We start from the raw sequence: 27,851 nt of genomic DNA, 5'->3' as shown, positions 1-27,851 counted from the left end.
GTTAATGACTGGAAGTCTATGGGTATCTGCTAGCATGCTAGTTAGCAATTGTGGTAGCGCTAGTTAGCAACTTCCCTCAAACTGCACTCAGAGACGTAAAGATGGTATCCACGAGTTCATCTGATTCTGGGGAACTACATAAAGGTCCTCATTGCCAAAATAATGAAGTATCCCTTTAATAAAGTGTAAAAAACACATAACAATATACAAATATATATTTTTAAAGATGGCATCCATACACTGTGGCCTTGTTATGGTCATACAGGGCCTTTCATTTACAAAAATTAAGCGTATTGATTTACCACAGACAGCAATTTAGTGGTTTTGAGTGTGAAAACATAGCAAATCACCCCAGACTGGGACACGGTCCGGTAGGGCTTCCGAACAAGTGGTGTATAGTTAACAAATACTCAGGATGTGACCCAATAGTCACGGTTGGGTAGGTTACTTTTTTGTGATATCCAATTGCGATCCAATTACGATCTTGTCTCATCGCTGCAACATCCCAACGGGCTCGGGAGAGGCGAAGGTCGAGTCATGTGTCCTCCGAAACATGACCCGCCAAGCCGCGGTTCTTAACACCCGCTCGCTTAACCCGGAAGCCAGCTGCACCAATGTGTCTGAGGAAACACAGTTCAACTGACAACCGAAGTCAGCCTGCAGGCACCCGGCCCGCCACAACGAGTCGCTAGAGCGCGATGAGCCAAGTAAAGGCCCCCCGGCCAAACCCTCCCCTAACCCGGACGATGCTGGGTAAATTGTGCGCCGCCCTATGGGACTCAGTTACTTTCTAAATGTAATCCGTTACAGTTACTAGTTACCTGTCCAAAATTGTAATCAGTAACGTAACTTTTGGATTACCCAAACTCAGTAACGTAATCAGTTACTTTTAGATTACTTTCCCCTTAAGAGGCGCAGGTTAGCATTTTTTGTCATGAATCTTGTTGAGGCAGCTCTGCAGAGTGGTCACTAGCTGGCACAGCCACAAAGTCATAAAATCCGATTTTAACCCTAACCTTAAATTAAGACCAGAAAGCTAATTCTTGTTTTAATTAATATTTACAATATAGTCAATTTTGCCTTTACAGATGGCCCATCTAGCGGAAATCGCTCAGTTCTGCCTGAAAGACAAGACTCATCCCAATAAACGTCAACCTGCTTAAGAGGCATTAAAAGAAGACAAAAATGAATATTACCAACTGAACGACATCTATTGCATGATAAATCAATGTTAGAGTTTACATAGCTGGCCATAAATAGATGTTGCATTTTACTTTATGGGTTGGTTATGTATGGTTATGTATGCATGTTCTAACCCATTTCTACTACATATAATAATATGATTAAGCCATGATTAGGCTATATTTTTACATTAAAAAACAACAGTCTGTCAGATTTCCAGTCATTCCAATTATTTAGTATCCCTTGATCTTCAAGAATAGGACTTGGAAATATGGAAATATAGATTAGTCTAATTGTTTGGTATTGTTATTTAATATTGTTATTTATTAGGATCCCCATTAGCCGTTGCAAAAGCAGCAGCTACTCTTTCTGGGGTCCACATGAAACATGACATAATACATAGTACAAAACATTATTAGTCAAGGACTTAACTACATACATTTTAAACGTCACACATAGCCTACATATCAGTACATACACACAATATCTAGGTCTAATACATAGTACAGTGCAAATTACAAGACAAGATATATAAAATGGCTGTGTCTCTTCACAGTCCCCTTTGTCCAGTAAGGTGTTCTTTTATCTGGGGTTTTTCTGGTTTTATTGCTAGCTTGAGTTATGTGGTGTGGCAGAGAGTTCCATGTAGTCATGGCTCTATTTAATACTGTGCATTTCCCAGCCTCTGTTCTAGACCTGGGGACTGTGAAGAGAGCTCTGGTTGCATTTCTTGTGTTGTACCGATGAGTGTCCGAACTGTGTGCCAACTGAACAGACAGTTCGGTACCTTTAACACACCAATACCTCGTACAAAGACCAATAGTGATGCAGTCAATCTCTCCTCAACTTTGAGCCAGGAGAGACTGACATGCATGTTACTGACACTTAACTATCGTGTACATCTAAGTGTGATACCTGCTGCTTTTGTTCTGGACCAACTGCAATTTACCTATGCACTTCTTTGCCGCACATGACCACACAGCTGGGCAGTAGTATAGGTGCAACAAAACTATTAAGGCCTGTAGGAACTGTCTGGTCGACTGCAATGTCAAGAAGACAGAGCAATGCCCTATCATGGACAGAACTATTCCCATTTTAGCAACCATTGAGTCTATATGTTTTGACCATGGCAGCTTGCTATCTAGTGTTACACCCAGCAGTTTAGTCTCCTCAACTTGCTCAATAGACACATTATTCAATAATAGAACTAAACGAGGTTTAGCGTTGAGCGAGTGATTTGTCCCAAATATGATGCTTTTCGTTTTTGAGATACTTAGCTCTATGTTAAGGGTGTCCGTTATTTATTTTACTGTTGCAGCCGACTTGTATACTGTTGAGTCGTCAGCGTACATAGACACAAAGGCTTTATTTAAGGTCAGTGGAAGGTCATTTGTAAAAACAGAAAACAATAATGGCCCTAGCCGACTGCCCTGCGGTACACCACACTCAACTGAATTTGCATGAGAGAGGCTTCCATTAACGAAAACCCTCTGTGTTCTATTAGATAGGTAACTCTCAATCCACAATAAGGCATAGGATGCAAATCCATAACACCTACATTTTTTCAGCAATAGGTTATGATCAATGAGCTGCACTGAAGTCTAACAGAACAGCTCCCAATCTTCTTACTATCAATTTCTTTCAGCCAATAATCAGTCATTTGTGTCAGTGCTGAGCATATTGAGTGCCCTTCCCTTTAAGCATGCTGAAAGTCTTGTTAATTTATTTTCTGTAAATTAACTTTGTAGTTGATCAAACACCATTTTTTTCAAAGGTTTGCTAAGCACTTGTACAACAGGCTGATTGGTCGGCTACTTGAACCATTAAAGGATGCTCTGCTATTCTTGGGTAGTTGAATTACCTTTGCCTCCCTCCATGTCTGAGGGCACACACCGTCTTCTAGGCTGAGCATAACCCAAAAACGAAGGACTAATTAGCCTACTCTGTTGTTTATTATCTTGTTGTCATGGAGGACTGATTGGGCTCATTGCTTCCAGTTGAAAAATAAATGCTGCTATTGGAATGGTATGCTTTGTAGGTCTATCAAAAGTATACGAGTTTGAGAATGTCTGTTAGGCCTATGGATTATTTATCTTTTATAATCAGTATGAATTAGATTGCGCAATAAAAGCCCCACTCATGGTGGTTAAATTAAACTAGTTTTTGACAGGATGGAGCACAACACCACGGGGGAGTTTAAAAGGGAGGAACTCCCTCAAACTTTTATTCTATAGGCTGGCATCTGCACTATGCAGCTGTTGCAAGAGTGCATTTTATACTGGCTGTCCACTGGGGCATATTCATTACACCGATTCTGTTGCAAAACGTTTCTTAAACGGAAGCAAACAGAAAGAAACGGGGATGGACGTACCTGGATTTGTCCAATAGGAACTGTTGTTTTGCTCTGCTTCCATTTGGTTCTTAAACGGTAAACGGTTTCCTTAATGAAATTGTTGATGGCCCCATAAATAGAAAAGATGGTGGCCCATTAAATAGATAAGATGGTGGCCCATTAAATAGATAAGATGGTGGCCCATTAAATAGATAAGATGGTGGCCCATTAAATAGATAAGATGGTGGCCCATTAAATAGAAAATATGGTGGCCCATTAAATAGATAAGATGGTGGCCCATTAAATAGATAAGATGGTGGCCCATTAAATAGATAAGCTGGTGGCCCATTAAATAGATAAGATGGTGGCCCATTAAATAGATAAGATGGTGGCCCATTAACTAGATAAGATGGTGGCCCATTAAATAGAAAATATGGTGGCCCATTAAATAGATAAGATGGTGGCCCATTAAATAGATAAGATGGTGGCCCATTAAATAGATAAGATGGTGGCCCATTAAATAGATAAGCTGGTGGCCCATTAAATAGATAAGATGGTGGCCCATTAACTAGATAAGCTGGTGGCCCATTAAATAGATAAGATGGTGGCCCATTAAATAGATAAGATGGTGGCCCATTAACTAGATAAGATGGTGGCCCATTTATATAGATAAGATGGTGGCCCATTAAATAGATGGTGTGTAGGCATGCTCTTTTATAGAGGTAACTGTGCACACTGTGTGCTTATGAAACAGAAACAGACAGTTTTACTAATACCCCACATCTCCAAAATATTGTTAATCGGTCAACTACCAATCGATCGATGAATCAATCAATTAATCTGACCTTATTTAATTCAATCTTATTTAATCATTCAAACACTATATTTGAATAAATTATATATTTTCCTTACAAAATTCAGTATTCACATAGAACTCTCTTTCTCACACACACACACTGCACTGAGACCCCGACTGGGGTGATGGATGTGTGCAGTGAAAAGTGCTTCTTGTGTTGATACTAGCTAGCTAACTGACACAGATAGCTATTCACAGAGCACTAAACTTTGCTGTACACAGAATGGCTGAAGGGCTCCACTGTCTTGTGACTCGAGTCCTAGCTGCATCCCAAATGGCACCCTATTTCATACAGTATATAGTGCACGACTTTTGACCAGGGACCATATTCCTAAATAGGGAATATGGTGCTATTTGGGACACAGCCCTTATAGTTCATAGACTGAATGAAATTGGAATGTTGCTTGGCAACGTGTAGGAGCTGGTTTTTAGAAGGGGGACTATGTGCCTGGTCTTTAGGTGCAGCTTTGTATATACTTAGAGGGAAAATAGTTTTCTGTCGTGTATTGGTGTTCTACTGTTTGGCTTTGAGCAAACGGTGTTAAGTGACTTTGCTCGCTATTTTAGAGGCAAACTGAACGCTGAATTAAAGAAATACAATCTTAGCTCTTTTCTCATCCATAGACCAGTGTTCAATATCACCGAAGTTATCATTCTAAAGAATTAGATAGTTCAAACCTCATCACTCGAAGTTGGGGTCAAACATTGAGGGTCTCCACCCAATCAGGTGGAGACAGAACATTCCGGATATTTACCTAGCTAGCGGTTTGTTTTTTGGCAACACCAGGGAAATGCCCGACCTGAGAGGCGATCAGGAGAGGATGGAGTGTGTGCTGCCCAGACAATAACACAGCTGGAGACGTGGGACATGATGAAAAAAAGGAGTGTCCTCACTGTTTCCTGTTTCCTTAGTTAAAAAATAAGGGAGTCTCGATAAACGTTGGTAAACAGATTCCTGGGCGGCATCCCAAATGGCACCCCAATCGCTATATAGTGCACCACTTTTGACCAGAGCCCTACGGATCTTGGTCAAAAGTAGTGCACTAAATAGGGAATAGGGTGCGATTTGGGACGCAGTCCTGGATTCCTCTCTGTGTGTGTCCTATCTGCGGTGTGTATAATGGCTTGTCAGAAAGCAGATGTGCTCCATTCCTGCGGTAACGGACCTGTCCACTTGTTCTGTCAGCTGGGTGCTTATAGGAGAGACATGTTGAGAACACAATGTATCAGAGATCCAGTGCCAATCCTTAAGACTGTTTTCAAACTAGTAGATTATCTTATTAGAGGCTCCTACCTGAAGAGATGTCCTGCTATGATAGAAGTAAGACAGTATACATTTAGTGCAGTGGAGGTGCTGACACATACAATTCAATGGCTAAATTAACCACATTATAAGAACATAAATAATCAATTTACAGAACATTGTAATCCACTAAATGGTGAAAAAATACCTATTTACAGGACCAAACTGGACAAACTTTGACTCCAATATACTCTACAAACACCAATACCCTCATGCTGTCTTTGAGTGTGTGCGCGTGTGTGTGTGAACATGTGTGCACGCATGTGTGTGTGTGTGAACATGTGAGTGTGTTTGTGTGTGTGCGTGCGTCTTTACACTGTAGTTTGTGTTTCAACCCTGACTCTTGGTGCGTGTGTCCTGTTATTTTACATTTACATGTTAGTCATTTAGCAGACGCTCTTATCCAGAGCGACTTACAGTTAGTGAGTGCATACATTTTTGTGTACAGGCTCTCGCTGGAAGTCCATGAGCAACCAGGAGAAGCAGCCATACTACGAGGAACAGGCCCGTCTCAGTAGGAACCACCTGGAAAAGTACCCCAACTACAAGTACAAGCCCCGGCCGAAGAGGACCTGCATCATCGACGGGAAGAAGCTGCGCATCGGGGAGTACAAGCAGATGATGCGCTCGCGGCGCCAGGAGATGAGGCAGTTCTTCAGTGTGGGGTAAGAAGAGAGAGACACTCCAACTTATCTACTGGGATACACTTTTTAGGCTAACTGGTAGTGTACTTAAAGGGACATTACACTCCAAAGTCCAAGTGTGTCAGATGTTTTCAAACCTCAAAATGGTCTTCTGTTGACATAAAGCCATGTCCTAGGTCATCGGTTTTGTAGATTCAGCTCTATGCCACAATCCAAAATGGAAAAAGATAAGCACCATGTAATTTCAAAATGTCCATAACAAAGAGATGTTGTTCACTCATTTGAATATAGCAGGAAAAACACAACCAATGTAGTGGTACGTGGATTCATCTTGACATTAGACTTATTTTGAAGTCAGAAAACTGTTTGGAGTGTAATTACCCTTTAAAGCAGCAATCAGCAGCTCAAATTATACAAAGTATTATCCACGCCCCTGTTTTAGATAAAAAGCTGACGGACGGGGCTGGACAAAGTTTGTAACCACTCTCAAATTCATAGACAGAGCTATGGATGTAAGGACTGACCATCCATGATATCAAAATTATAGTTTTAACCATGTTTTGAGGCTGTATAGTGTTTGTTTACATTTACTTTGTTTACAAACATTGGAGTAAAACAAGCTTATATTTTGGGTTCTGATGGGGTACGACAGTTGAACTAAGCTGATGAGGCATTTATTAGTTATATTCTTCAAGAATCAATGGGTACATATCATTCATTTATAAGTCCAAAAGTGGATGTAGCAATTGCACATTCCCCCTTTTAATACTAAGTTTAAAGGGATAAGCAAACAGTGATCCTGGGATCAACAATCCCTTAAAAAAAATGTCATGGACTGCTCACATTTTCGGATGGTACACTTAAATCAACTGGTCCTAATCATTTTGTTAAGGGAAGTTGTTCTTTGTTTGGCTAATTCCCACTGTACCAAGTACTGACTCTGATTTGGACTATGTCCCTCAAGCAATAGTGCTGAGCTATGAGCTGAATCAGTAATCCAAACTACTAGTTTAACGATAATGAGGTCATTATGCTTTTCTCATCCTCTCATGTCAAACTGAAGGCAACGCTGAGAACAAGGTAGTGTCACAAATTGCACCCTATTCCCTAAATAGAGCACTAGTTTTGACCAGAGCTCTATGGGCCCTGGTTGAAAGTAGTGTGCTTTATAGGGAAAAGGGTGCCATTTCGGACTCAGACGAAACCAGTGGCTTGGTCTTAATAGAAAACAGGCATTGATGTGTTTTAAGTCATCACGGCGAGCCTCATTTCAATGGATTTACCAGGGGCACAGCTTTGAATTGGAACGATTTTTAATAGTTGTCATTTATTAAATTAGGACAATGGCGGGCGCTTGTGGGCGGTAGAAATTGGACACAGACATTACACTAGCAAGATATAAAACGTAAGCAGATGTTTGAGAGAGCGAGCGAGAGAGAGAGAACGTTAAGAAACAATGTTCTTCTGTGGGAATTTCAGTACTTCAGCATAACGTTTCCTTCAGGTTTCCATCTAAAGTCATGTTCTCAAATTGTTCTGAGAATGTTAAGAAACAATGTTCTTCTTTGTGAATTTCAGTACTTCCACAGAACATATCACACAAGTTCCCATGTGGATCTATTTAATGTCATATTTTTACTACATTCTGGGAAAGTTCTCAAAAATGTTGTGACTTAAGTAATGTTCTCAGAACGTTCAGAGAAGGTATGATTGTCTTTTATGTCAGTTCTTGGCAACATTCTGGAAATGTAAAAAATAAATTGAATTGTATACATTAACATCAATAAGTTCTAAATTCCATTCTCAGAACATGAAGAAAACGTTCCATGAAAACCACAAGACAACTCTAGTAATGTTCAGAGAACGTTCTAAGAATATTATTTAAAAACATATTTTCTCAGCATCAACAAAACTGTCTCTATCCTCCATCTTGTTAAGTGTGTTCAGGTGTGTTGGCCACGCCCACTAATTGGCCACACTGATCTTAATGAATGCTTGTTTCCTTTCAAATGGGTCTGTTTGAATAGACTAAAATGAACAGCTTTATTTGCATAAAAAACATGGCATGCTAGCTTCATCCTGGTGGCGCAGTGGACTTATTCCATGGATAGAGAACAAAATCAAATCAAATTGTATTTGTCACATACACATGTTTAGCAGGTGTAGCGAAATGCTTGTGCTTCTAGCTCCGGCAGTGCAGTAATATCTAACAAGTAATATCTAACAATTTCACAACATATACCTAATACACACAAAACTAGTAAGGAATGGAATTTAAGAAAATATACATATATGGACAAGCAATGACAGAGCGGCATGGACTAAGATACAGTAGAATATTATAGAATAGAATGCAGTATATACATATGAGATGAGTAGTGCAAGATATGTAAACATTATTAAAGTGACAGTAAACATTATTAAAGTGACTAGTGTTCCATTTCTTAATGTGGCCAGTGATTTCAATAGGCAGCAGCAGCCTCTAATGTGCTAGTGATGGCTATTTAACAGTCAGATGGCCTTGAGATAGAAGCTGTTTTTCATTCATTCGGTCCCAGCTTTGATGCACCTGTACTGTCCACGCCTTCTGGATGATAGCGGGGTGAACAGGCAGGGGCTCGGGTGGTTGATGTCCTTGATGATCTTTTTGGCCTTCCTGTGACATCGGGTGCTGTATGTGTCTTGGAGGGCGGGTAGTTTGCCCCCGATAATGCGTTCGGCAGACCGCACCACCCTCTGGAGAGCCCTGCGGTTGCGGGTGGAGCAGTTGCCGTACCAGGTGGTGATACAGCCAGACAGGATGCTCTCAATTGCGCATCTGTAAAAGTTTGTGAGGGTTTTAGGTGCCAAGCCAAATTTCTTCAGCCTTCTGAGGTTGAAGAGGCTCTGTTGCGCCTTCTTCACCACACTGTCTGCGTGGGTGGACCATTTCAGTTTGTCAGTGATGTGTATGCCAAGGAACTTGAGGCTTTCCATCTTCTCCACTGCGGTCCCGTCGATGTGGATAGGGGGGTGTTTTGTTGACGTTGAGTGAGAGGTTATTTTCCTGGCACCACACTCCCAGAGCCCTCACCTCCTCCCTGTAGGCGGTCTCGTCATTGTTGGTAATCAAGCCTACTATTGTTGTGTCGTCTGCAAACTTGATGATTGAGTTGGAGGCGTGCTTGGCCACGCAGTCATGGGTGAACAGGGAGTACAGGAAGGGGCTGAGCACGCACCCTTCTGGGGACCCAGTGTTGAGGATCAACGAAGTGGAGATGTTGTTTCCTACCTTCACCACCTGGGGGCGGCCCGTCAAGAAGTCCAGGACCCAGTTGCACAGGGCGGGGTTCAGACCCAGGGCCTCGAGCTTGATGATGAGCTTGGAGGGTACTATGGTGTTGAATGCTGAGCTATAGTCAATGAACAGCATTCTTACATAGGTATTCCTCTTGTCCAGATGAGATAGGGCAGTGTGCAGTGTGATGGCGATTGCATCGTCTGTTGATCTATTGGGGCGGTAAGCAAATTGAAGTGGGTCTAGGGTGACAGGTAAGGTAGAGGTGATATGATCCTTGACTAGTCTCTCAAAGCACTTCATTATGACAGAGGTGAGTGCTACAGGGCGATAGTCATTTAGTTCAGTTACCTTTGCTTTCTTGGGTACAGGAACAATGGTGGCCATCTTGAAGCATGTGGGAACAGCAGACTGGGAAAGGGAGAGATTGAATATGTCCATAAACACACCAGCCAGCTGGGGATGCCGCTAGGGATGCCGTCTGGGCCGGCAGCCTTGCGGGGGTTAACATGCTTCAATGTCTTAATCACGTCGGCCACGGAGAAGGAGAGGCCACAGTCCTTGGTAGTGGGCCTCGTCAGTGGCACTGTGTTATCCTCAAAGCGGGCGAAGAAGGTGTTTAGCTTGTCTGGAAGCGAGACGTCGGTGTCGGCGACATGGCTAGTTTTCCTTTTGTAGTCCGGGATTCTCTGTAGACCCTGCCACATACGTCTCGTGTCTGAGCCGTTGAATTGCGACTCCACTTTGTCTCTATACTGATGTTTTTGCCAGTATAATTGCCTTGCGGAGTGAGTAGCTACACTGTTTGTATTCTGCCATATTCCCAGTCATCTTGCCATGGTTGAATGCGGTGGTTCGCGCTTTCAGATTGGCACGAATGCTGCCATCTATCCACGGTTTCTGGTTAGGGTAGGTTTTAATAGTCACAGTGGGCACAACATCACCTATACACTTTGAGCTCTGTCAGTGTGACCATCAGGTTCTTGGTCACCTTCCTGACCAAGGCCCTTCTCCCCCGATTGCGCAGTTTGGCCGCGCGGCCAGCTCTAGGAAGAGTCTGGGTGGTTTCAAATTTCTTCCATTTAAGAATGATGGAGGCCACTGTGTTCTTGGGGGCCTTCGATGCTGCAGACATTTTTTGGTACCCTTCCCCAGACCTGTGCCTCGAAAACAATCCTGTCTCGAAGCTCTACAGACAATTCCTTCGACCTCATGGCTTGGTTTTTGCTCTGACATGCACTATCAACTGTCTGACCTTATATAGATAGGTGTGTGCCTTTCCAAATAATGTCCAATCAATGGAATTTACCACAGGTGGACTCAAATCAAGTTGTAGAAACATCTCAAGGATCAATGTAAACAGGATGCACCTGAGCTCAATTTTGAGTCTCATAGCAAAGGGTCTGAATACTTATGTAAATAAGGTATTTCTGTCAAACCTGTTTTGGCTTTGTCATTATGGGGTATTGTGGGTAGATTGATGAGGGAAATTCTTTATTTAATCCATGTTAGAATAAGGCTGTAACGTAACAAAATGTGGTAAAAGTAAAGGGGTCTGAATACTTTCCGAATGCACTGTATATACGGGTTGAAAATGGCAGATTTGGGCACTGATAAGTTCCTAAATTGGAACGCAGTGGCTGTACAGTAACATGCTATAAATGACGTCAGAGCTCTGGCTCTGCGCTTCACAGTGCTGTATGAGTTTTGACTGACAGCCGTTCTGAACTTGAGCACCACGCGCGACAAGAAGTTTCCCCCATCCCTGCCGCTAAATGGGCAACTTTTGCAATGTTTTTGTTGTCTGAGTGAGGGGACATGCTATAAATTAAGAGGACTCAATGTATTTTGAAAGATGAGACGTTGAGGATTATAATAAATACTTATTTGATGTCATACAAGGAAACCAAACACCCGTGAGTCCAAATGTGCACTTTATAATTCCATATCATAAAACTCAAGTCATATACGGTGTCAACGTTTATCATGGTCACTATGTTTGATGTACAGTTACAAGATGATATGGCGTCATACTCTGGGTTGTCCTGAACAGAATGAGCCTATGTTTGTCTATTGTGAAGAAAATTCACCTTGGAACACACACCTGAATGCACTCATGACTCCTTTCTATGTGCACCAAAATGATGATCTGTTTCTGTGAATTGCCTTGTGAAGCCTAACACTGTAAGATCGTCTTTTAGAACTTAGATGTTGACAATAGATCAAGCTTTCAATTGATGACTCTTCTTTGAGTCATAAAAGTGCATTGAAATTACTTAAGAACTGTGCACACTTTGGAGAGGTGTGTGGCCACTTGGATATTTTATTTTGTCTTATGTTGCACCTACCCCACATTTTCCAGGAATATTATTATCATGTTACTGAATGTATCCAGAGTATTTTCAGATTTCGTTATCAACAAATGCGGTGAAAAGTACAGTAAATGTAAAATATACATACAATCAATTGTGTAATGTTCGGATTCAGTCTTGTGTCAGGTGAACTTTGGTCTAATAATTTTCCCATAATCTCCAAACTGTTCCCTTTCAATTGCTACCATAATCTCCAAAATGTTCACTTCTCAGAAAAACTATCGATTTTACCGGTCAGGAAATGTATGGCTTCGTTCCCACAACCAATGTGAAACGAAAAACATACATTCCCACATCTTCCATGGAGCCAAATGTGCTAGCTGGGGAGAGTGGTGGTATAGGTAACTATGTAATTTGCTGTGTGTGGTCAAGAGAAAGCAAAGCCTGATTTGCCGTAGCGGCTGGAGTTTCACTCATGACTAAATCAAATAACTGGGGGGGAGGAGCTATAAATTGAGGTATAACCAATTTCGACCAGGCTCTCCATATAATGAAAACAGGGTCGTTTTTTTAAGCAGTTTAAGTCTGTTCTCCGCTGTAATTGTTTTCTAGAAGGGGGGAGGCGGAACTGTTAGGTGAGGAAACTGACAGCAATTTTCTTGGTTTATGTGCTTCATTTGAGGAGCCAGAGGGCTTGCTTGAGTGATATGCGTTTACCTTCATTCCGTCCATTTCTGGAGAGGTTATTTAGCTGACGTTGACAGGATTACTGTGTGCTGGCAGAAGCTCTGTGTTAAGGCTTGCCCGAAAGAAGAGAGTGAGCTACTGTTCAACTTGTTTTAAATAGCTGAAGAATTAATGCGCCGTTCAAAATCAGGCTGGGAAAGAATTCATCTGTTTTTCTAATACACCCTCTCTGTCTCTCTAACTCTCTTTTTCTCATTCTCTTGCTACTTCTACCTCTCACTTTATCTCTCTTTCTCTCTCTCTCTCTCTCTCTCTTTCTATCTCTCACCTCTCTCTCTCTTTCTCTCTCTCTCTCTCTCTCTCTCTCTCTCTCTCTCTCTCTCTCTCTCTCTCTCTCTCTCTCTCTCTCTCTCTCTCTCTCTCTCTCTCTCTCTCTCTCTCTCTCTCTCTCTCTCTCTCTCTCTCTCTCTCTCTCTCTCTCTCTCTCTCTCTCTCTCTCTCTCTCTCTCTCTCTCTCTTTATCTCTCTCTCTCACCCCTCTCTCTCTCTCTCTCTCTCTCTCTCTCTCTCTCTCTCTCTCTCTCTCTCTCTCTCTCTCTCTCTCTCTCTCTCTCTCTCTCTCTCTCTCTCTCTCTCCCTCCCTCCCTCCCTCAGGCCACAGCCTCAGATCCCCATCAGCAACAGCGCTGGCGGCCTCTACCCGGGCGCCATCACCATGGCAACGGCCACACCTTCGCCTCACCTGACATCGGACTGCTCCAGCGCCTCGGCCAGCCCCGAGCCCGCAATCCCCGTCATCCAGAGCACGTTCGGCGTGGTCAAGCCCGATCCGGTTGCCATGGTGACCGGTGACCACCCGGTCAACGGGGAGGACGAGATGGACAGGTACGAAGACTTTGAGGTCAAATCGGAATACAGCAGCGACCATGAGACACGGGAGCCTGTCAGTGCCAACTAAGTGTGCTCAGAAGAACTTCTGAACTTTTATAACTTTTTTTAAGCAGGACAATATGACAGAGACTGAGTTCTGCTCAGAACAACTTTTCAACAGTACGAGGGGGGCGGAACAGTTCCGTCTGGGATTTGATGCACCACGGACTGAGCATGCTCAGATTGACTCTGGACAGGACGTGACATACACTGAGCATTCTCTGATTGACTCGGGACAGGACTTGACATACACTGAGCATTCTCTGATTGACTCTGGACAGGACGTGACATACACTGAGCATTCTCAGGTCTCACAGATCGCCCATGTTTCTCAAACTACCATTTTGGAAAATAACACTTCTTCTGAACAATCCCATACCGAGTGATTGGGCTGAGACAACCTCCAAACAGATAGACAGTGAACATGCTCACACCAAGACAATCTAACACAGACAAGAGCTAGTAAGAGTCAGGGCGATGAGAAGAGAATGTTCGGACAAAGAGATAACTGACACATTTCTGCCTGTGGTTTTTTAAAGGAGCATCCATGGATTTGACTGAGACATCAGAAATTTGTCTTCAACAGCTATCGGTCTTAAATGTTTATTTTAAGTGTGATTACGTTTTTATGATGCGTTTCCTTTGATTGTGGGTTTCTTGATTTCCATGGACATTTTCCTGACAGGTTACTTACTGCCTGTAAAACCTTGAACTGTCAGGACTTTAACATTTGAAAGTTAATATAAATCCTTAGCTCTCGTCTTACATTATTATTTCTTATGAGTACAGTACATCTACACCTTTCTCGACAAATACTTACAATATGTTACAATACTGTTCATGATGGGGTTTTATATCCTTGCTCAGGTATGCTTTGCCAGCTTGTGAATGTGGTTTTGATTTCATACAAGTGAGTGGTAGGAATTTTCAGACTGACAATGAAACATAGGAGAAAATACTTATTATTATTATTATTATTATTATTATTATTATTATTATACTTATTATTTTCTGAGATATTGTACAGTTTTTCTTCAAATGTGCCAAACCTACATTCACATCCCTCTGAAATATTCTAGTCTTAATGTTGATGCTGCAAAAAGTCTTATACAATCAGTTTTTATTGCTGAGGTGTCCATATTAGGAGAAAGCTGCTGCTTTATCTGACATCCGCATTGCAGATGTTTTGGTGGTGTCAGAGGTGGAACTGCGTTAACGCTGTCAAATCCACAAGTGGGTCATGGCATTATACCTAAAGCAGACATTGCCATTGGCTGCACGGAGTCGCATGAAGAGAAATCCCATGCAGCCTTGTTTACAAGTTCGAACACTGGAATGTGAGATGTAATCTACACCTCAATTAGGCTGATAGAAATCATTTTTTAAATAATTTTATTTCTACATTATATAGCCTACACTTTCTCGTTCTGAACTTCTAACGCGAGTTGGACGGGTGTGGCTTCGTGACAATGATCAAAAGCAGCTGCTCAATGATTTGACAGCTCCAACGCAGTTACACCTCAGACACCACCAAAACATCAGCTATGCGGGTGTCAGCTATCGCCCGCTAACGCTTGACCTGATTGAATATAGCCTAAGTTTGTATTGGCTGTTTAGAGAAAACCAAACAATGGGTTACAGTTTCTCCTGGCCCATAGAATACTTTCAGGGTGAGGAATCATCTAACATCAAGTTGTAAAATCCTGAACTTCCCCTTTAATTCACCCATAATGCATAGGGGCCAAAAACTATCAAATTCGTTATTTTGGTAAACTGTTACAGTACATTGACGTTCAGTTGGAGTGGCTTTTAGGTTTGAAATCAATTTTTTTGTGTAGAGGTTGTGAAGATAAAATGTGTTAGATAGACTCTGCAAATGCTGATAAAGACACAGTACATCTTAATAGGCACAATAAGTCTTAAATTTGACTTGTGGGAATCGAACCCACAACCCTGGCGTTGCAAGACCATGCTCTACCAACTGAGCTACAGGAGCTATTGTATCTAGGTACAGAAGATCAGATTTGTTTCTGTGAATTGATCAGTTTACAATTATGTTGCCAGAGATGTTTTTCAAAATACAAACCAATGTTTTGTTTTTGTAAAATTGGTACATTGGCAAAAGAAACGTGGGTCAATATTAGCTCTAGCATTTCAAAAAGGTAGTTCATTAATATTTTTAAACAGATGTTTCAAGTAAATTAAAATATACCCATAAAAGTCCTATTTTCATATGCCCATCTCAACTTTTAAAATATGTATACTTTTACAACCTCTATTTAGGCGGGTTTAGGTTACTCTGTTTTCTGGTTGATTTGTATGTGATTTGTATCTCTTTATGACCATGTCAAATGATATTTTGCAGATTGGTAGAAAATAACATTTTTGTTGCGACTGAAGTTTGATTTTGCTTTACAGAAAAAAAGGAGAGCTATACTGTTCACCTCATGCATAGACATTGTTTCAAGTTTTACAAGTATCACAAGCACTGGATATGAATTGTATTTTTTCAGTACTGTCTAATGTGAAGTTGTCGTTAGAAAAACAACAACAACATTTCTGACAAACAAAACATCACCTGAATGGACGCCAGAGTGGAGTACATTTCCAGTTTAGTAAGATTTGTATTATTTATGCAGAAATTGTTGTTTTAGCTTCAGTCCTGCCTGAGGTGCTCTGACCTTTGACACAAATTCAAAGGTCACTCAGACCACCATTAGGTTTTGACCTACAGAAGCAGACATCATTTTTCCTGGTCACACACATTTTGTGTTGAGTATTGTATTTGAAATTCAATTGTGCGTTTTAACATTTCATTGTATTTATTAGCCGGTGTTGGCTCTAAAAGTGTCAGTACAACTTGGTGAGAAAGACAATCAGAAAAAAATAAAGACTGAGATTTCCTTACAAATTCATTATCTAATCATTGACTTGTATTAAGTGTTTATCAGTGGACAGAAGGCAGCATGTACTTTTTGCTGTAAGTTATTGTTTTTACTTGTTTTTTAGTGATTATAACACTTAAGCAGTATCTTCAACAAGAGACTAATACCAAGCTGATCTAAACAAGTACACACACAGTAGGAGGTTAGTTGCAGCAACTGGCTTTCTATAGTAATGTTGGCTTGAGTCCATGCAGACATTTTACTAAGAATGAACATGCCATATAAAGGATATTAACATTTTCAATATGGTGTGATGAGAAAGAAAGTGCAGCGTTTATAAATTGAGGTCTGAGGAAATGTTTGACATTTATTGATTAAAAGGTGGATTCTCAGAAATAGTATTGACTCTGACACAAGTTATTATCAATGGTTAAATTGGATTTTCGTGGAGGAACTGCTTTCAAAACTGGTTGTTTTTCTATGTTTTTTTCTACAGAAGTATATAATAAATTCCAATTGTATACCGTCTCCCATCCATGTCGTCCCCCATCCAATATTATTAGATAATTACCCTTTCTATTCGTATAATTTTGGGAACTGATTTCAACATGGCCTATGGTTATTTTCCTTCATAATAAGTTATCCTTGTGTGTGTGTGTGTGTCACGGTTGGGCTCAATTCAGAATTGAATTTGGAATGCCTCATAAATTCCAATTCAATTCTTGAATTTGAATTGAAGTACTAAGGATACAGAATTACAATTCGGATTTGAATTTTTATTTATTTAACCTTTATTTATCCAAGTGAGTCAATTAAGAACAAATTCTTATTTACAACAACAGCCTAACCAATTATAAAGTGTAATTCAATGAAATTCAAATCCCTCTTCTATTCTACACTAAACAAAAACATAAACGCAACATGCAACAATTTCAAATATTTTACTGAGCTACAAGTTCATATAATAAAATCAGTCAATTGAAATAAATTAATTAGGCCCTTATCTATGGATTTCACATGACTGGGAATACAGATCTGTATTCCCAGTCATGTGAAATCCATAGATAAGGGCCTAATTTATTTATTTAAATGCATCTGTTGGTCACAGATACAGTACCAGTCAAAGGTTTGGACACACCTACTCATTCAAGGGTTTTTCTTTATTTTTTTACTATTTTTTACATTGTAGCATAATAGTGAAGACATCACAACTCTGAAAAAACACATATGGAATCATGTAGAAACCAAAAAAGTGTTAAACAAATTGAAATATATTTTATATTTGAGATTCTTCAAATAGCCACCCTTTGCCTTGATGACAGCTTTGCCCACTCTTGGCATTCTCTCAACCAGCTTCACCTGGAATGCTTGAAGGAGTTCTCACATATGCTGAGTACTTGTTGGCTGCTTTTCCTTCACTCTGCCGTCCTACTCATCCCAAACCATCTCAATTGGGTTGAGGTCGGGGGATTGTGGAGGCCAGGTCATCTGATGCAGCACTCAATCACTCTCCTTCTTGGTAAAATAGCCCTTACACAGCCTGGAGGTGTGTTGGGTCAGTGTCCTGTTGAAAAACAAATGATAGTCCCACTAAGCCCAAACCAGATGGGATGGCGTATCGCTGCAGAATGCTGTGGTAGCCATGCTGGTTAAATGTGCCTTGAATTCGAAATAAATCACAGACAGTGTCGCCAGCAAAGCTCCCCCACACCATAACACCTCCTCCTCCATGCTTTATGTGGGAACTACACATGCAGAGAGCATCTGTTCACCCACACCGCGTCTCACAAAGACACGGTGGTTGGAACCAAAAATCTCCAATTTGCACTCCAGACCAAAGGACAAGTTTCCACCGGTCTAATGTCCATTGTTCATGTTTCTTGGCCCAAGCAGGTCTCTTCTTCTTATTGGTGTCCTTTAGTAGTGGTTTATTTGCAGCAATTCGACCATGAAGGCCTGATTCACACAGTCCCCTCTGAACAGTTGATGTTGAGATGTGTCTGTTACTTGAAGCATTTATTTGGGCTGGTAACTCTAATGAACTTATCCTCTGCAGCAGAGGTAACTCCGGGTCTTCCATTCCTTTGGCGGTCCTCATGAGAGCCAGTTTCATCATAGCGCTTGATGGTTTTTGCGACTGCACTTGAAATGTTCTAGATTGACTGACCTTCATGTCTTAAAGTAATGATGGACTGTCATTTCTCTTTGCTTATTTGAGCTTTTCTTGCCATAATATTGACTTGGTCTTTTACCAAATAGGGCTATCTTCTGAAGCTGCCAGTTGAGGACCTGTGAGGCGCCTGTTTCTAAAACTAGACACTCTCATGTATTTGTCCTCTTGCTCAGTTGTGTACCGGGGCCTCCCACTCCTCTTTCTATTCTGGTTAGAGCCAGTTTGCGCTGTTCTGTGAAGGGAGTAGTACACAGCGTTGTACGAGATCTTTAGTTTCTTGGCAATTTCTCACATGGAATAGCCTTCATTTCTCAGAACAAGAATAGACTGACGAGTTTCAGAAGAAAGTTATTTGTTTCTGGCCATTTTCAAACCCACAATTGCTGATGCTCCAGATACTCAACTAGTCTCAAGAAGGCCAGTTTTATTGCTTCTTTAATCAGCACAACAGTTTTCAGCTGTTCTAACATAATTGCAAAAGGGTTGTCTATGATCAATTAGCCTTTTCAAATGATAAACTTGGATTAGCAAACACAATGTGCCATTGGAACACAGGACTGATGGTTGCTGATAATGGGCCTCTGTACGCCTATGTAGATATTCCATTAAAAATCAGCCATTTCCAGCTACAATAGCCATTTACAACATTAACAATGTCTACACTGTATTTCTGATCAATTTGATGTTATTTTAATGGACAAAAAAATGTGCTTTTCTTTCGAAAACAAGGACATTTCTAGGTGACCCCAAACTTTCGAACGGTAGTGTACATGGATGAATGCTTCACGGCAGACAGGAACAATTTAACCCCGTTTTGTTTGTAGTTACATTTGTTTGGCCAGCATTGTGTCAAGTCACTTTGCTTCACACTGACCATGGCGTGTGCAGAAAGTAGCCCATCGCTTTTTCCAACGGATCTGTCGATAGCGCCTGCTAAATTCAGGGCATCAATGTTGTTGAGAAAAGTAGCAAAACTTTTGTGGTTCTCGATGGCTAACGTTATATCTTTCAAAAACAGTGCGGTAGAAAGGACTATCAACACATACTGAGCAGCTCACGTTTTAGACAGAAGCATGCTATATGGTAGACCAATCCAAACTCATCTCCCAGCATGTCCAGCCCATCCATTATCTCAGCCAATCATGGCTAGCGGGGAGGTTCCTGTGTTTTTCCATGGCTAAACCAACTAGGCTCGTAATTTAACAATTGTATTCATATTTATGGATAGAATACAAGTTTGTTATTAAGGCACATGAAAGTTCACGTTTCAGAAGGCATTTCTGCCCAAAAACTATTTTTTATAAAAAAATACATGTTTACGTTCAAATTAAGTAGTGACATACACCAAATTTCCTGAAAGGAGTCACATATGGGGAAAATACTACTTCTCCCATAATGCATTAGTTTAACCCTCATTGACCCTTCAAAAAGAAGCCAAGCAGATGAAATAGTTGGTGGAAACATTATTAGCTATATTCTTTGGTATCTGGAAGTGTGACCTGTCAGAATCAGTGTAACTCTCATGTTCTGAGTGGAATTTATTTGAATTGCACTGAATTCAATTCTACTTCCTGTCACTCAAATGCATGGTGTGGCCAATTCAATTTTAATTTCAACTCATGAGTTGAATGGGAGTCAATTATTCTCACTACGCTGTGGTGTGTATGCGTGGCGCCGGTGCTCACTACATGGAGTCCCAGCCATCCAAGGAGAGATGGAAAAATGTGCCATATGCAGCCACACAATAAATCTTATTGCAATTCCCAAATTGACTGTAGCGTCACCCTAAGAGGGGCGCCGGGAAGTTTGTCACACTGCTCTGTGTGTGTGTGTGTGTGTGTGTCTGTGTGTGTGGCTCCCAGGAGACGAGCCTGCTTGAAATCATACTTGTGCCGTCGCCATATTAATCTCTTTAAATAAGTCATAATAATTTACATTTCCCCTTCCTTTTCTATTTTGTAATAGGATATACAGTTTGTCGTATGCCAGATAAATAGAAAAGGATCATTTGTATATGTGTGTGTGTGTGTGTGTGTGTGTGTGTGTGTGTGCGCAATTGTGTTTGCATGTGTGCGTGTGTGTGTGTGGGTGTGGGCTTTGCCGGTGTGTTCCAAATACTAGGAATGATTACTTAGCTCTTAAGTGCAGTCTTTGGATTGCCTGTAAAGTTAGTGTTAGCACAAAGTCCTGGATGTTTGGGCTGCAGATCATTAACATTAATGCATTGCTATGCATCTACAATGGAATCCCATGTGCTGACTACACAATTAGGGGAGAGTTCTAGACAAGCTTGAGTGGGACAGAGCTGGGTCGTGTTCATTAGGCACCAAACTGAAGAAAATGGACTGAAAAGGGGGGGACTACTGGGACTTTCCAATTCACAGGTTGCAACCCTGTCACTCGGTCGCGTCATTTCATTGTTATGAAAGTTCTCAATCTGCCCTCTGCCATAGAGGTGCCCAAAAGTCGTGATAAGCTCAGTCATTCTGAACTGAGGCTACCCACTGGGCACAGACGTCAATTCAACGTCTATTCCAAGTTGGTTCAGCGTAATTTCATTGAAATGACGTGGAAACAACGTTGATTCAACCACTGTGTGCCCAGTGGGTAATTACTGTTTCGTCTAAATTACACTATAGTGGCCTGGAAATACGATGACATTGCTAAAGTAGGCAAGTATTTAGCTGGAAACAACTTTGCCATCATTATCATGTCGTCAAATGTATTTTAGACTGATGGAAATGTTGTCATTAGCTAGCAAAATATGTCAAAAATAGCTGCCAATGCTAATGTTAGCTAGCTAAAATCTGGTTGTCTCCCCTCAATCTTAACTAGCTACCTGATGTTATACTGCATCTAAAGTCAATCTGGCTACATCAAAATTATGACAAATGTTTTTCATACTAATTATTTGCCTCCTTTTGAAATTACATTATATTTCCAAGCCACTCTAATGCACTTTTTAAAAAATCAAATCTTCACTGTTCAAAACAATATTGTGACGAAACCTGCAACCCATGAATAAGTGTTTTCCGTTGCTTGCCCTGATGAACACGACCGGTAATGGCATTTCCAGAGTCTGATCTTCCCCCACTTAAGAAGAAATCCTGCAGGTCTGATTTTCTTTTGTATGTCTCACTTTACTGTATGGCAATAGTCATAAAGTGTTGAGCGAAATGGTAGGATAATTTGACACAAGGGCCCAAGGAGTTGTAATTTTCTGATTTCATTGTTTACAGACTCTAAATATGTTGGTTTCTATTGATTTATATAAATGAATTTGTTAAACAGAGACACTAAACCTTAAATACAAACATAATCAAGTTTGGCAAAGAACTGGTGTAAAAAAACGAGGCTACCAAGAATTTAGAGTTTAGTGCTAGAACTACAGAAAAATTTACTTGGACATTTTTTTAGTTGACTACAGGTTTGACAGAGATCATCCAGAGGCATGTTCAATCCACCAAGTTGAGAAATAATGTTTGGGCATTTACCTGGTGCCTCACTTGGAAATATGCTGAGAGATTTCTAATACATCACTTGAGTACAAATCCACTATCTTCAAATGAATCAAACATCTAAAAAGGCAGATGAGTTCTACTCTTGTCTAACACTGGTTCTTATGCTAAAGAGAAAGATTGACACTAATAAACTGACGTTAATTACACAGACTTTGAACATACCTTTCTTCTTCTATGGTTACAGAGGAACTGTGCCATAATCACATGCTCTGCTCTTGGGTGATCTTCTTATGAAAGACTCTCCTGAAGATGGACCCTCAAGGCACAATTTCAAAAAATCATTTAAAATGTACAGTACAAAATAATATATTTTTTTCTCACAAATTTTTGCTTCAGATCAAGAGAATTATAAATCATTATTATAAAGGCAGGCTGTTCAAGCATCTTGGAGAGGCTCTCTCTTCCCGATGAGGCATCAAAGGTAGTTGTATCTGATGAGGGAGGTCATTATAGTAGAAGATTTGGTCATGCTAACACGCTTCTATAAGCCAATGTTGTCTCATTAGATGTCTTTGTTACAGCTAGAAGGTGAAGTACAATAAACAACTATCAGTTCATCAATTCAGTCCAACTAGGTCCAAATACAGATGCAGTCTTTTTTTTCACAGCACAGCACAGCATGCCGCACTCACCTGCAGGGATCGATATTTTACTTCATTCAATTGCAATAACAAATGCCACAGAAAGGAGATTATTTTGTGTCTGCCTTCCCCTCCTGGATCTTGACCCAGGTGAGTGCAGCATGCTGTGCTGTGCGCAAAAAAACAAACTGCATCTGTAGGTCTATTGTCCCCATGACGTAGCACTAGCAATCATCATCAGCTTTGATAGAAAGGCCTTCAATAAGGTCACTGTAAGGCGATTCCACGCCAGTAGGAGCGGAAAATATTTTTGGTAGGCCTATCTCAGATTGTTCTGGCAATTCTCACATAGAAACTTCATTGGGAGGAAGGATGTTTGAAAATGCTTTTTATACACTGAGTGTACAAAACATTATGAACATAGACTGAACAGGTGAAGCCAGGTGAAAGCTATGATCCCTTATTGATGTCACCTGTTAAATCCACTTAAATAATGTAGATGAAGGGGGGGAGATAGGTTAAAGAAGGATTTTTAAGCCTTGAGACATGGATTGTGTATATGTGCCATTCAGAAGGTGAATGAGCAAGACAAAATATGTATGTGCCTTTGAACAGGGTTTCTTCAACGAGGCGTTCGCGAAGGATATTCTACAGACTCCCGACAAGGCCCAGATCCCCGTCATTCGCGTGAGGAAGAGACGGAGATATCGTGGACGCAGATCCGGGTGCCTTGTAAGGATCCGACGGCGAACGAGTAAACTGCCTCTCCCATCAATCCTATTAGCCAACGTTCAAGCTTTGGAGAATAAAATGGACGATTTAAGATTACGGTTATCCTACCAACGGGACATTAAAAACTGTAATATCTTATGTTTCACGGAGTCGTGGCTGAACGACAACAATGACAACATTCAGCTAGCGGGCTATACGCTACATCGGCAGGACAGAACGGCAGACTCGGGTAAGACGAGGGGCGGCGGTCTGTGTATATTTGTAAACAACAGCTGGTGCACAAAATCAAATACTAAGGAAGTCTCAAGGTTTTGCTCGCCCGAGGTAGAGTATCTTATGATAAGCTGTAGACCACACTATTTACCAAGAGAGTTTTCATCTATATTTTTCATAGCTGTCTATTTACCACCACAAACCAATGCTGGCATTAAGATTGCACTGAATGAGTTGTACAAGGCCATTAATCAACAGGAAAACGCTCATCCAGATGCAGTGCTCCTAGTGGCCGGGGACTTTAATGCAGGGAAACTTAAATCCGTTCTACCTCATTTCTACCAGCATGTTAAATGTGCAACCAGAGGGGAAAAAACTCTAGACCACCTTTACTCCACACACAGAGACGCATACAAAGCTCTCCCTCGCCCTCCATTTGGCAAATCTGACCATAACTCTATCCTCCTGATTCCTGCTTATAAGCAAAAACTGAAGCAGAAAGCACCAGTGATTCGGCTAATAAAAAAGTGGTCAGATGACGCAGATGCTAAGCTACAGGACTGTTTTGCTAGCACAGACTGGAACATGTTCCGGGATTCTTCAGACAGCATTGAGGAGTACACCACATCAGTCACTGGCTTCATCAATAAGTGCATCGATGATGTCGTCCCCACAGTGACCGTACGTACATACCCCAACCAGAAGCCATGGATTACAGGAAACATCCGCACTGAGCTAAAGGGTAGAGCTGCCGCTTTCAAGGAACGGGACTCTAACCCGGACGCTTATAAGAAATCCCGCTATGACCTCCGACGAACCATCAAACAGGCAAAGAGTCAATACAGGTCTAAGATTGAATCATACTACACTGGCTCTGACGCTCGTCGGATGTGGCAGGGCTTGAAAACTATTACAGACTACAAAGGGAAGCACAGCCGCGAGCTGCCCAGTGACACAAGCCTACCAGACGAGCTAAACCACTTCTATGCTCGCTTCGAGGCAAGCAACACTGAAGCATGCATGAGAGCACCAGCTGTTCCCGGACGACTATGTGATCACGCTCTCCGTAGCCGATGTGAGTAAGACTTTTAAGCAGGTCAACATTCACAAGGCCGCAGGGCCAGACGGATTACCAGGACGTGTACTCCGAGCATGTGCTGACCAACTGGCAAGTGTCTTCACTGACATTTTCAACATGTCCCTGACTGAGTCTGTAATACCAACATGTTTCAAGCAGACCACCATAGTCCCCGTGCCCAAGAACTCTAAGATAACCTGCCTAAATGACTACCGACCCGTAGCACTGACGTCTGTAGCCATGAAGTGCTTTGAAAGACTGGTCATGGCTCACATCAACAGCATAATCCCAGAAACCCTAGACCCACTCCAATTTGCATACCGCCCCAACAGATCCACAGATGATGCAATCTCTATCGCACTCCACACTGCCCTTTCCCACCTGGACAAGAGGAACACCTACGTGAGAATGCTATTCATTGACTACAGCTCAGCGTTCAACACCATAGTGACCTCAAAGCTCATCACTAAGCTAAGAATCCTGGGACTAAACACCTCCCTCTGCAACTGGATCCTGGACTTCCTGACGGGCCGCCCCCAGGTGGTAAGGGTAGGTAACAACACATCTGCCACACTGATCCTCAACACGGGGGCCCCTCAGGGGTGCGTGCTCAGTCCCCTCCTGTACTCTCTGTTCACCCATGACTGCATGGCCAGGCACGACTCCAACACCATCATTAAGTTTGCCGACGACACAACAGTGGTAGGCCTGATCACCGACAACGATGAGACAGCCTATAGGGAGGAGGTCAGAGATCTGGCCGTGTGGTGCCAGGACAACAACCTCTCCCTCAACGTGACCAAGACAAAGGAGATGATTGTGGACTACAGGAAAAAAAAGAGGACTGAGCACGCCCCCATTCTCATCGACGGGGCTGTAGTGGAACAGGTTGAGAGCTTCAAGTTCCTTGGTGTCCACATCACCAACGAACTATCATGGTCCAAACACACCATGACAGTCGTGAAGAGGGCACGACAAAGCCTATTCCCCCTCAGGAGACTAAAAAGATTTGGCATGGGTCCTCAGATCCTCAAAAAATTCTACAGCTGCACCATCGAAAGTGCATCCTGACTGGTTGCATCACCGCCTGGTATGGCAACTGCTTGGCCTCTGACCGCAAGGCACTACAGAGGGTAGTGCGTACGGCCCAGTACATCACTGGGGCAAAGCTCCCTGCCATCCAGGACCTCTATACCAGGCAGTGTCAGAGGAAGGCCCTCAAAATTGTCAAAGACTCCAGCCACCCTAGTCATAGACTGTTCTCTCTGCTACCGCACGGCAAGCGGTACCGGAGTGCCAAGTCTAGGTCCAAAAGACTTCTCAACAGCTTCTACCCCCAAGCCATAAGACTCCTGAACAGCTAATCATGGCTACCCGGACTATTTGCACTGCCCCCCCACCCCATCCTTTTTACGCTGCTGCTACTCTGTTAAGTATTTATGCATAGTCACTTTAACTCTACCCACATGTACATATTACCTCAACTACCTCAACTAGCCGGTGCCCCCGCACATTGACTATGCAACGGTGTCACGGTTCAGACAGACGACAAGAGGACCACAATTGCGTCACACCAGAAAGTTTATTTAAACTTAAGGGAAAAGGGAAGTAGGGAGTGAGTGAAGGCTCCAGGGGTTATCCCGTCCAATGTGCTGGGTCTGTGCCTCCCCCCAGTGGCAGCGATGCGTCCGATGACGCCGGTGGTTGGTGGTCCAGAAGTCCTGGGGGGGGGGAGGAAACACAGACACAACGGGGCGGATGAAAACAGGCAGAAGTACAGTTCAGGGGAAATCCAAATACGTTGTAGCAAGGCAGAAGGCTGGTCAGAGTTACCGGGGTCGAAGAGTAGTCAGGAGTCGTAATGGCAGAAAGCAGGTCTGGTTTTCCTGGGGCAGAAGAGTATCCAAGAATCAGGCAGGTCCGGGGTCACAAAACAAGGGTGAGCCAGAAGCGCGAGCACACAGGTTCCGGGTGTGAGCTTTGCAGACGATCTGACAAAGGAGAGCTGACAGACGGGGCTTTAAATACTGGGAGAGGTTAGTGGGTAATGCAGCGCAGCTGGCAGAGTAATTAGAGCCGAGCAGAGCAGGGACAGGTGGAGCTCGTTAGGCTGAGTAGAGAGAGAGAGATGAGCAGAGTGGAAGATAGTGGAAACACATTAAGGTGGTAACCCGGTGGAGTGAGAGGGCTCATGACAGAACCCCCCCAAGGGGACGGCCCCAGATGTCCCAAGAGCAACACCACGCCGGGCGGGAGGAGGGGAGCCGGAGGAGGGCTAGAACTCCTCCGAACGGTCCGAGCGAACGCCCTCATCCTCGGAGGAAGCCGGAGGGCCGTGGTCGGGGAGATGGGACAGGTCCCGAGACAGGATCAGGCACAGGACAGGAAGCCGAGCGGGCAGGACGGTTAGGGATCCCTCTGGGGCGGCCCCTACGGATTGCAGGTTGATCAGGATGCCGTTGGTGGAAGGCGGTGATGAGAGTCCTATCCACAATCCGACTAGCTGGCACCCAGGTCCTTTCCTCAGGTCCATAGCCCTCCCAGTCAATGAGGTACTGGAGACCCCTACCCCTCCGTCTGGACCGAAGCAGGCGGCGGGACGGTGTAAACCAGACCACCATCGACGAGCCGTGGAGGAGGAGGACAAGGCGCAGCAGGGACCAGCGGACTCTCATGAATGGGCTTAATCTTAGACACATGGAAAGTGGGGTGCACCCTCATGGAATTAGGCAGTTGGAGCCGGACAGCAGTTGGGCTAATCACTCTTATGATAGGGAATGGGCCAATGAACCGAGGTGCCAACTTCTGCGACTCCACCCTGAGTGGCAGGTTCCTTGACGACAACCACACCCTTTGACCAACATGGTAGGTGGGAGCAGGGATTCTCCGACGGTTGGCCCCGGTAGTGTAGCTGGCAACGGATCTGAGAAGTGTGGCTCGGGCCTGTGACCAGGTGCGGCGACATCGACGGGCAAACGCAAGTGCAGATGGGCAAGTAACCTCCCCTTCCTGACTGGCAAATAGAGGAGGCTGGTATCCATAAACACATTGGAAAGGGGACATACCGATGGCAGAGCAGGTCAGAGAATTGTGTGCGTACTCCACCCATGTCAATTGCTGCGACCAGGAGTGGGGGGTTGCGTGA

At 42.7% G+C, this 27,851-nt stretch overlaps 1 protein-coding gene across 4 annotated transcripts in view; it reads left to right on the top strand.

Annotated features, from left to right (window-relative positions):
* LOC121540719 (transcription factor SOX-6) overlaps positions 1–14,791 on the top strand; it is a 164,448-nt gene extending 149,657 nt beyond the window's left edge. For all 4 annotated transcript variants that reach the window (XM_041849764.2, XM_041849766.2, XM_041849765.2 and 1 more), the window contains 2 exons: positions 6,122–6,338; positions 13,248–14,791. In XM_041849764.2, the coding sequence (XP_041705698.1) occupies positions 6,122–6,338; positions 13,248–13,551 (521 nt within the window). In that variant the 3' untranslated portion in view covers positions 13,552–14,791. The remainder of the gene's footprint in view (positions 1–6,121; positions 6,339–13,247) is intronic.
* The last annotated feature ends 13,060 nt before the right edge of the window (positions 14,792–27,851 follow it).

The sequence above is a fragment of the Coregonus clupeaformis genome, chromosome 26 (genome assembly GCF_020615455.1).
Source record: "Coregonus clupeaformis isolate EN_2021a chromosome 26, ASM2061545v1, whole genome shotgun sequence".
NCBI lineage: Eukaryota > Metazoa > Chordata > Actinopteri > Salmoniformes > Salmonidae > Coregonus > Coregonus clupeaformis.
The sequence above is the reverse complement of the archived record's forward strand: the minus strand, read 5'-3'. Positions and strand labels throughout refer to the sequence as shown.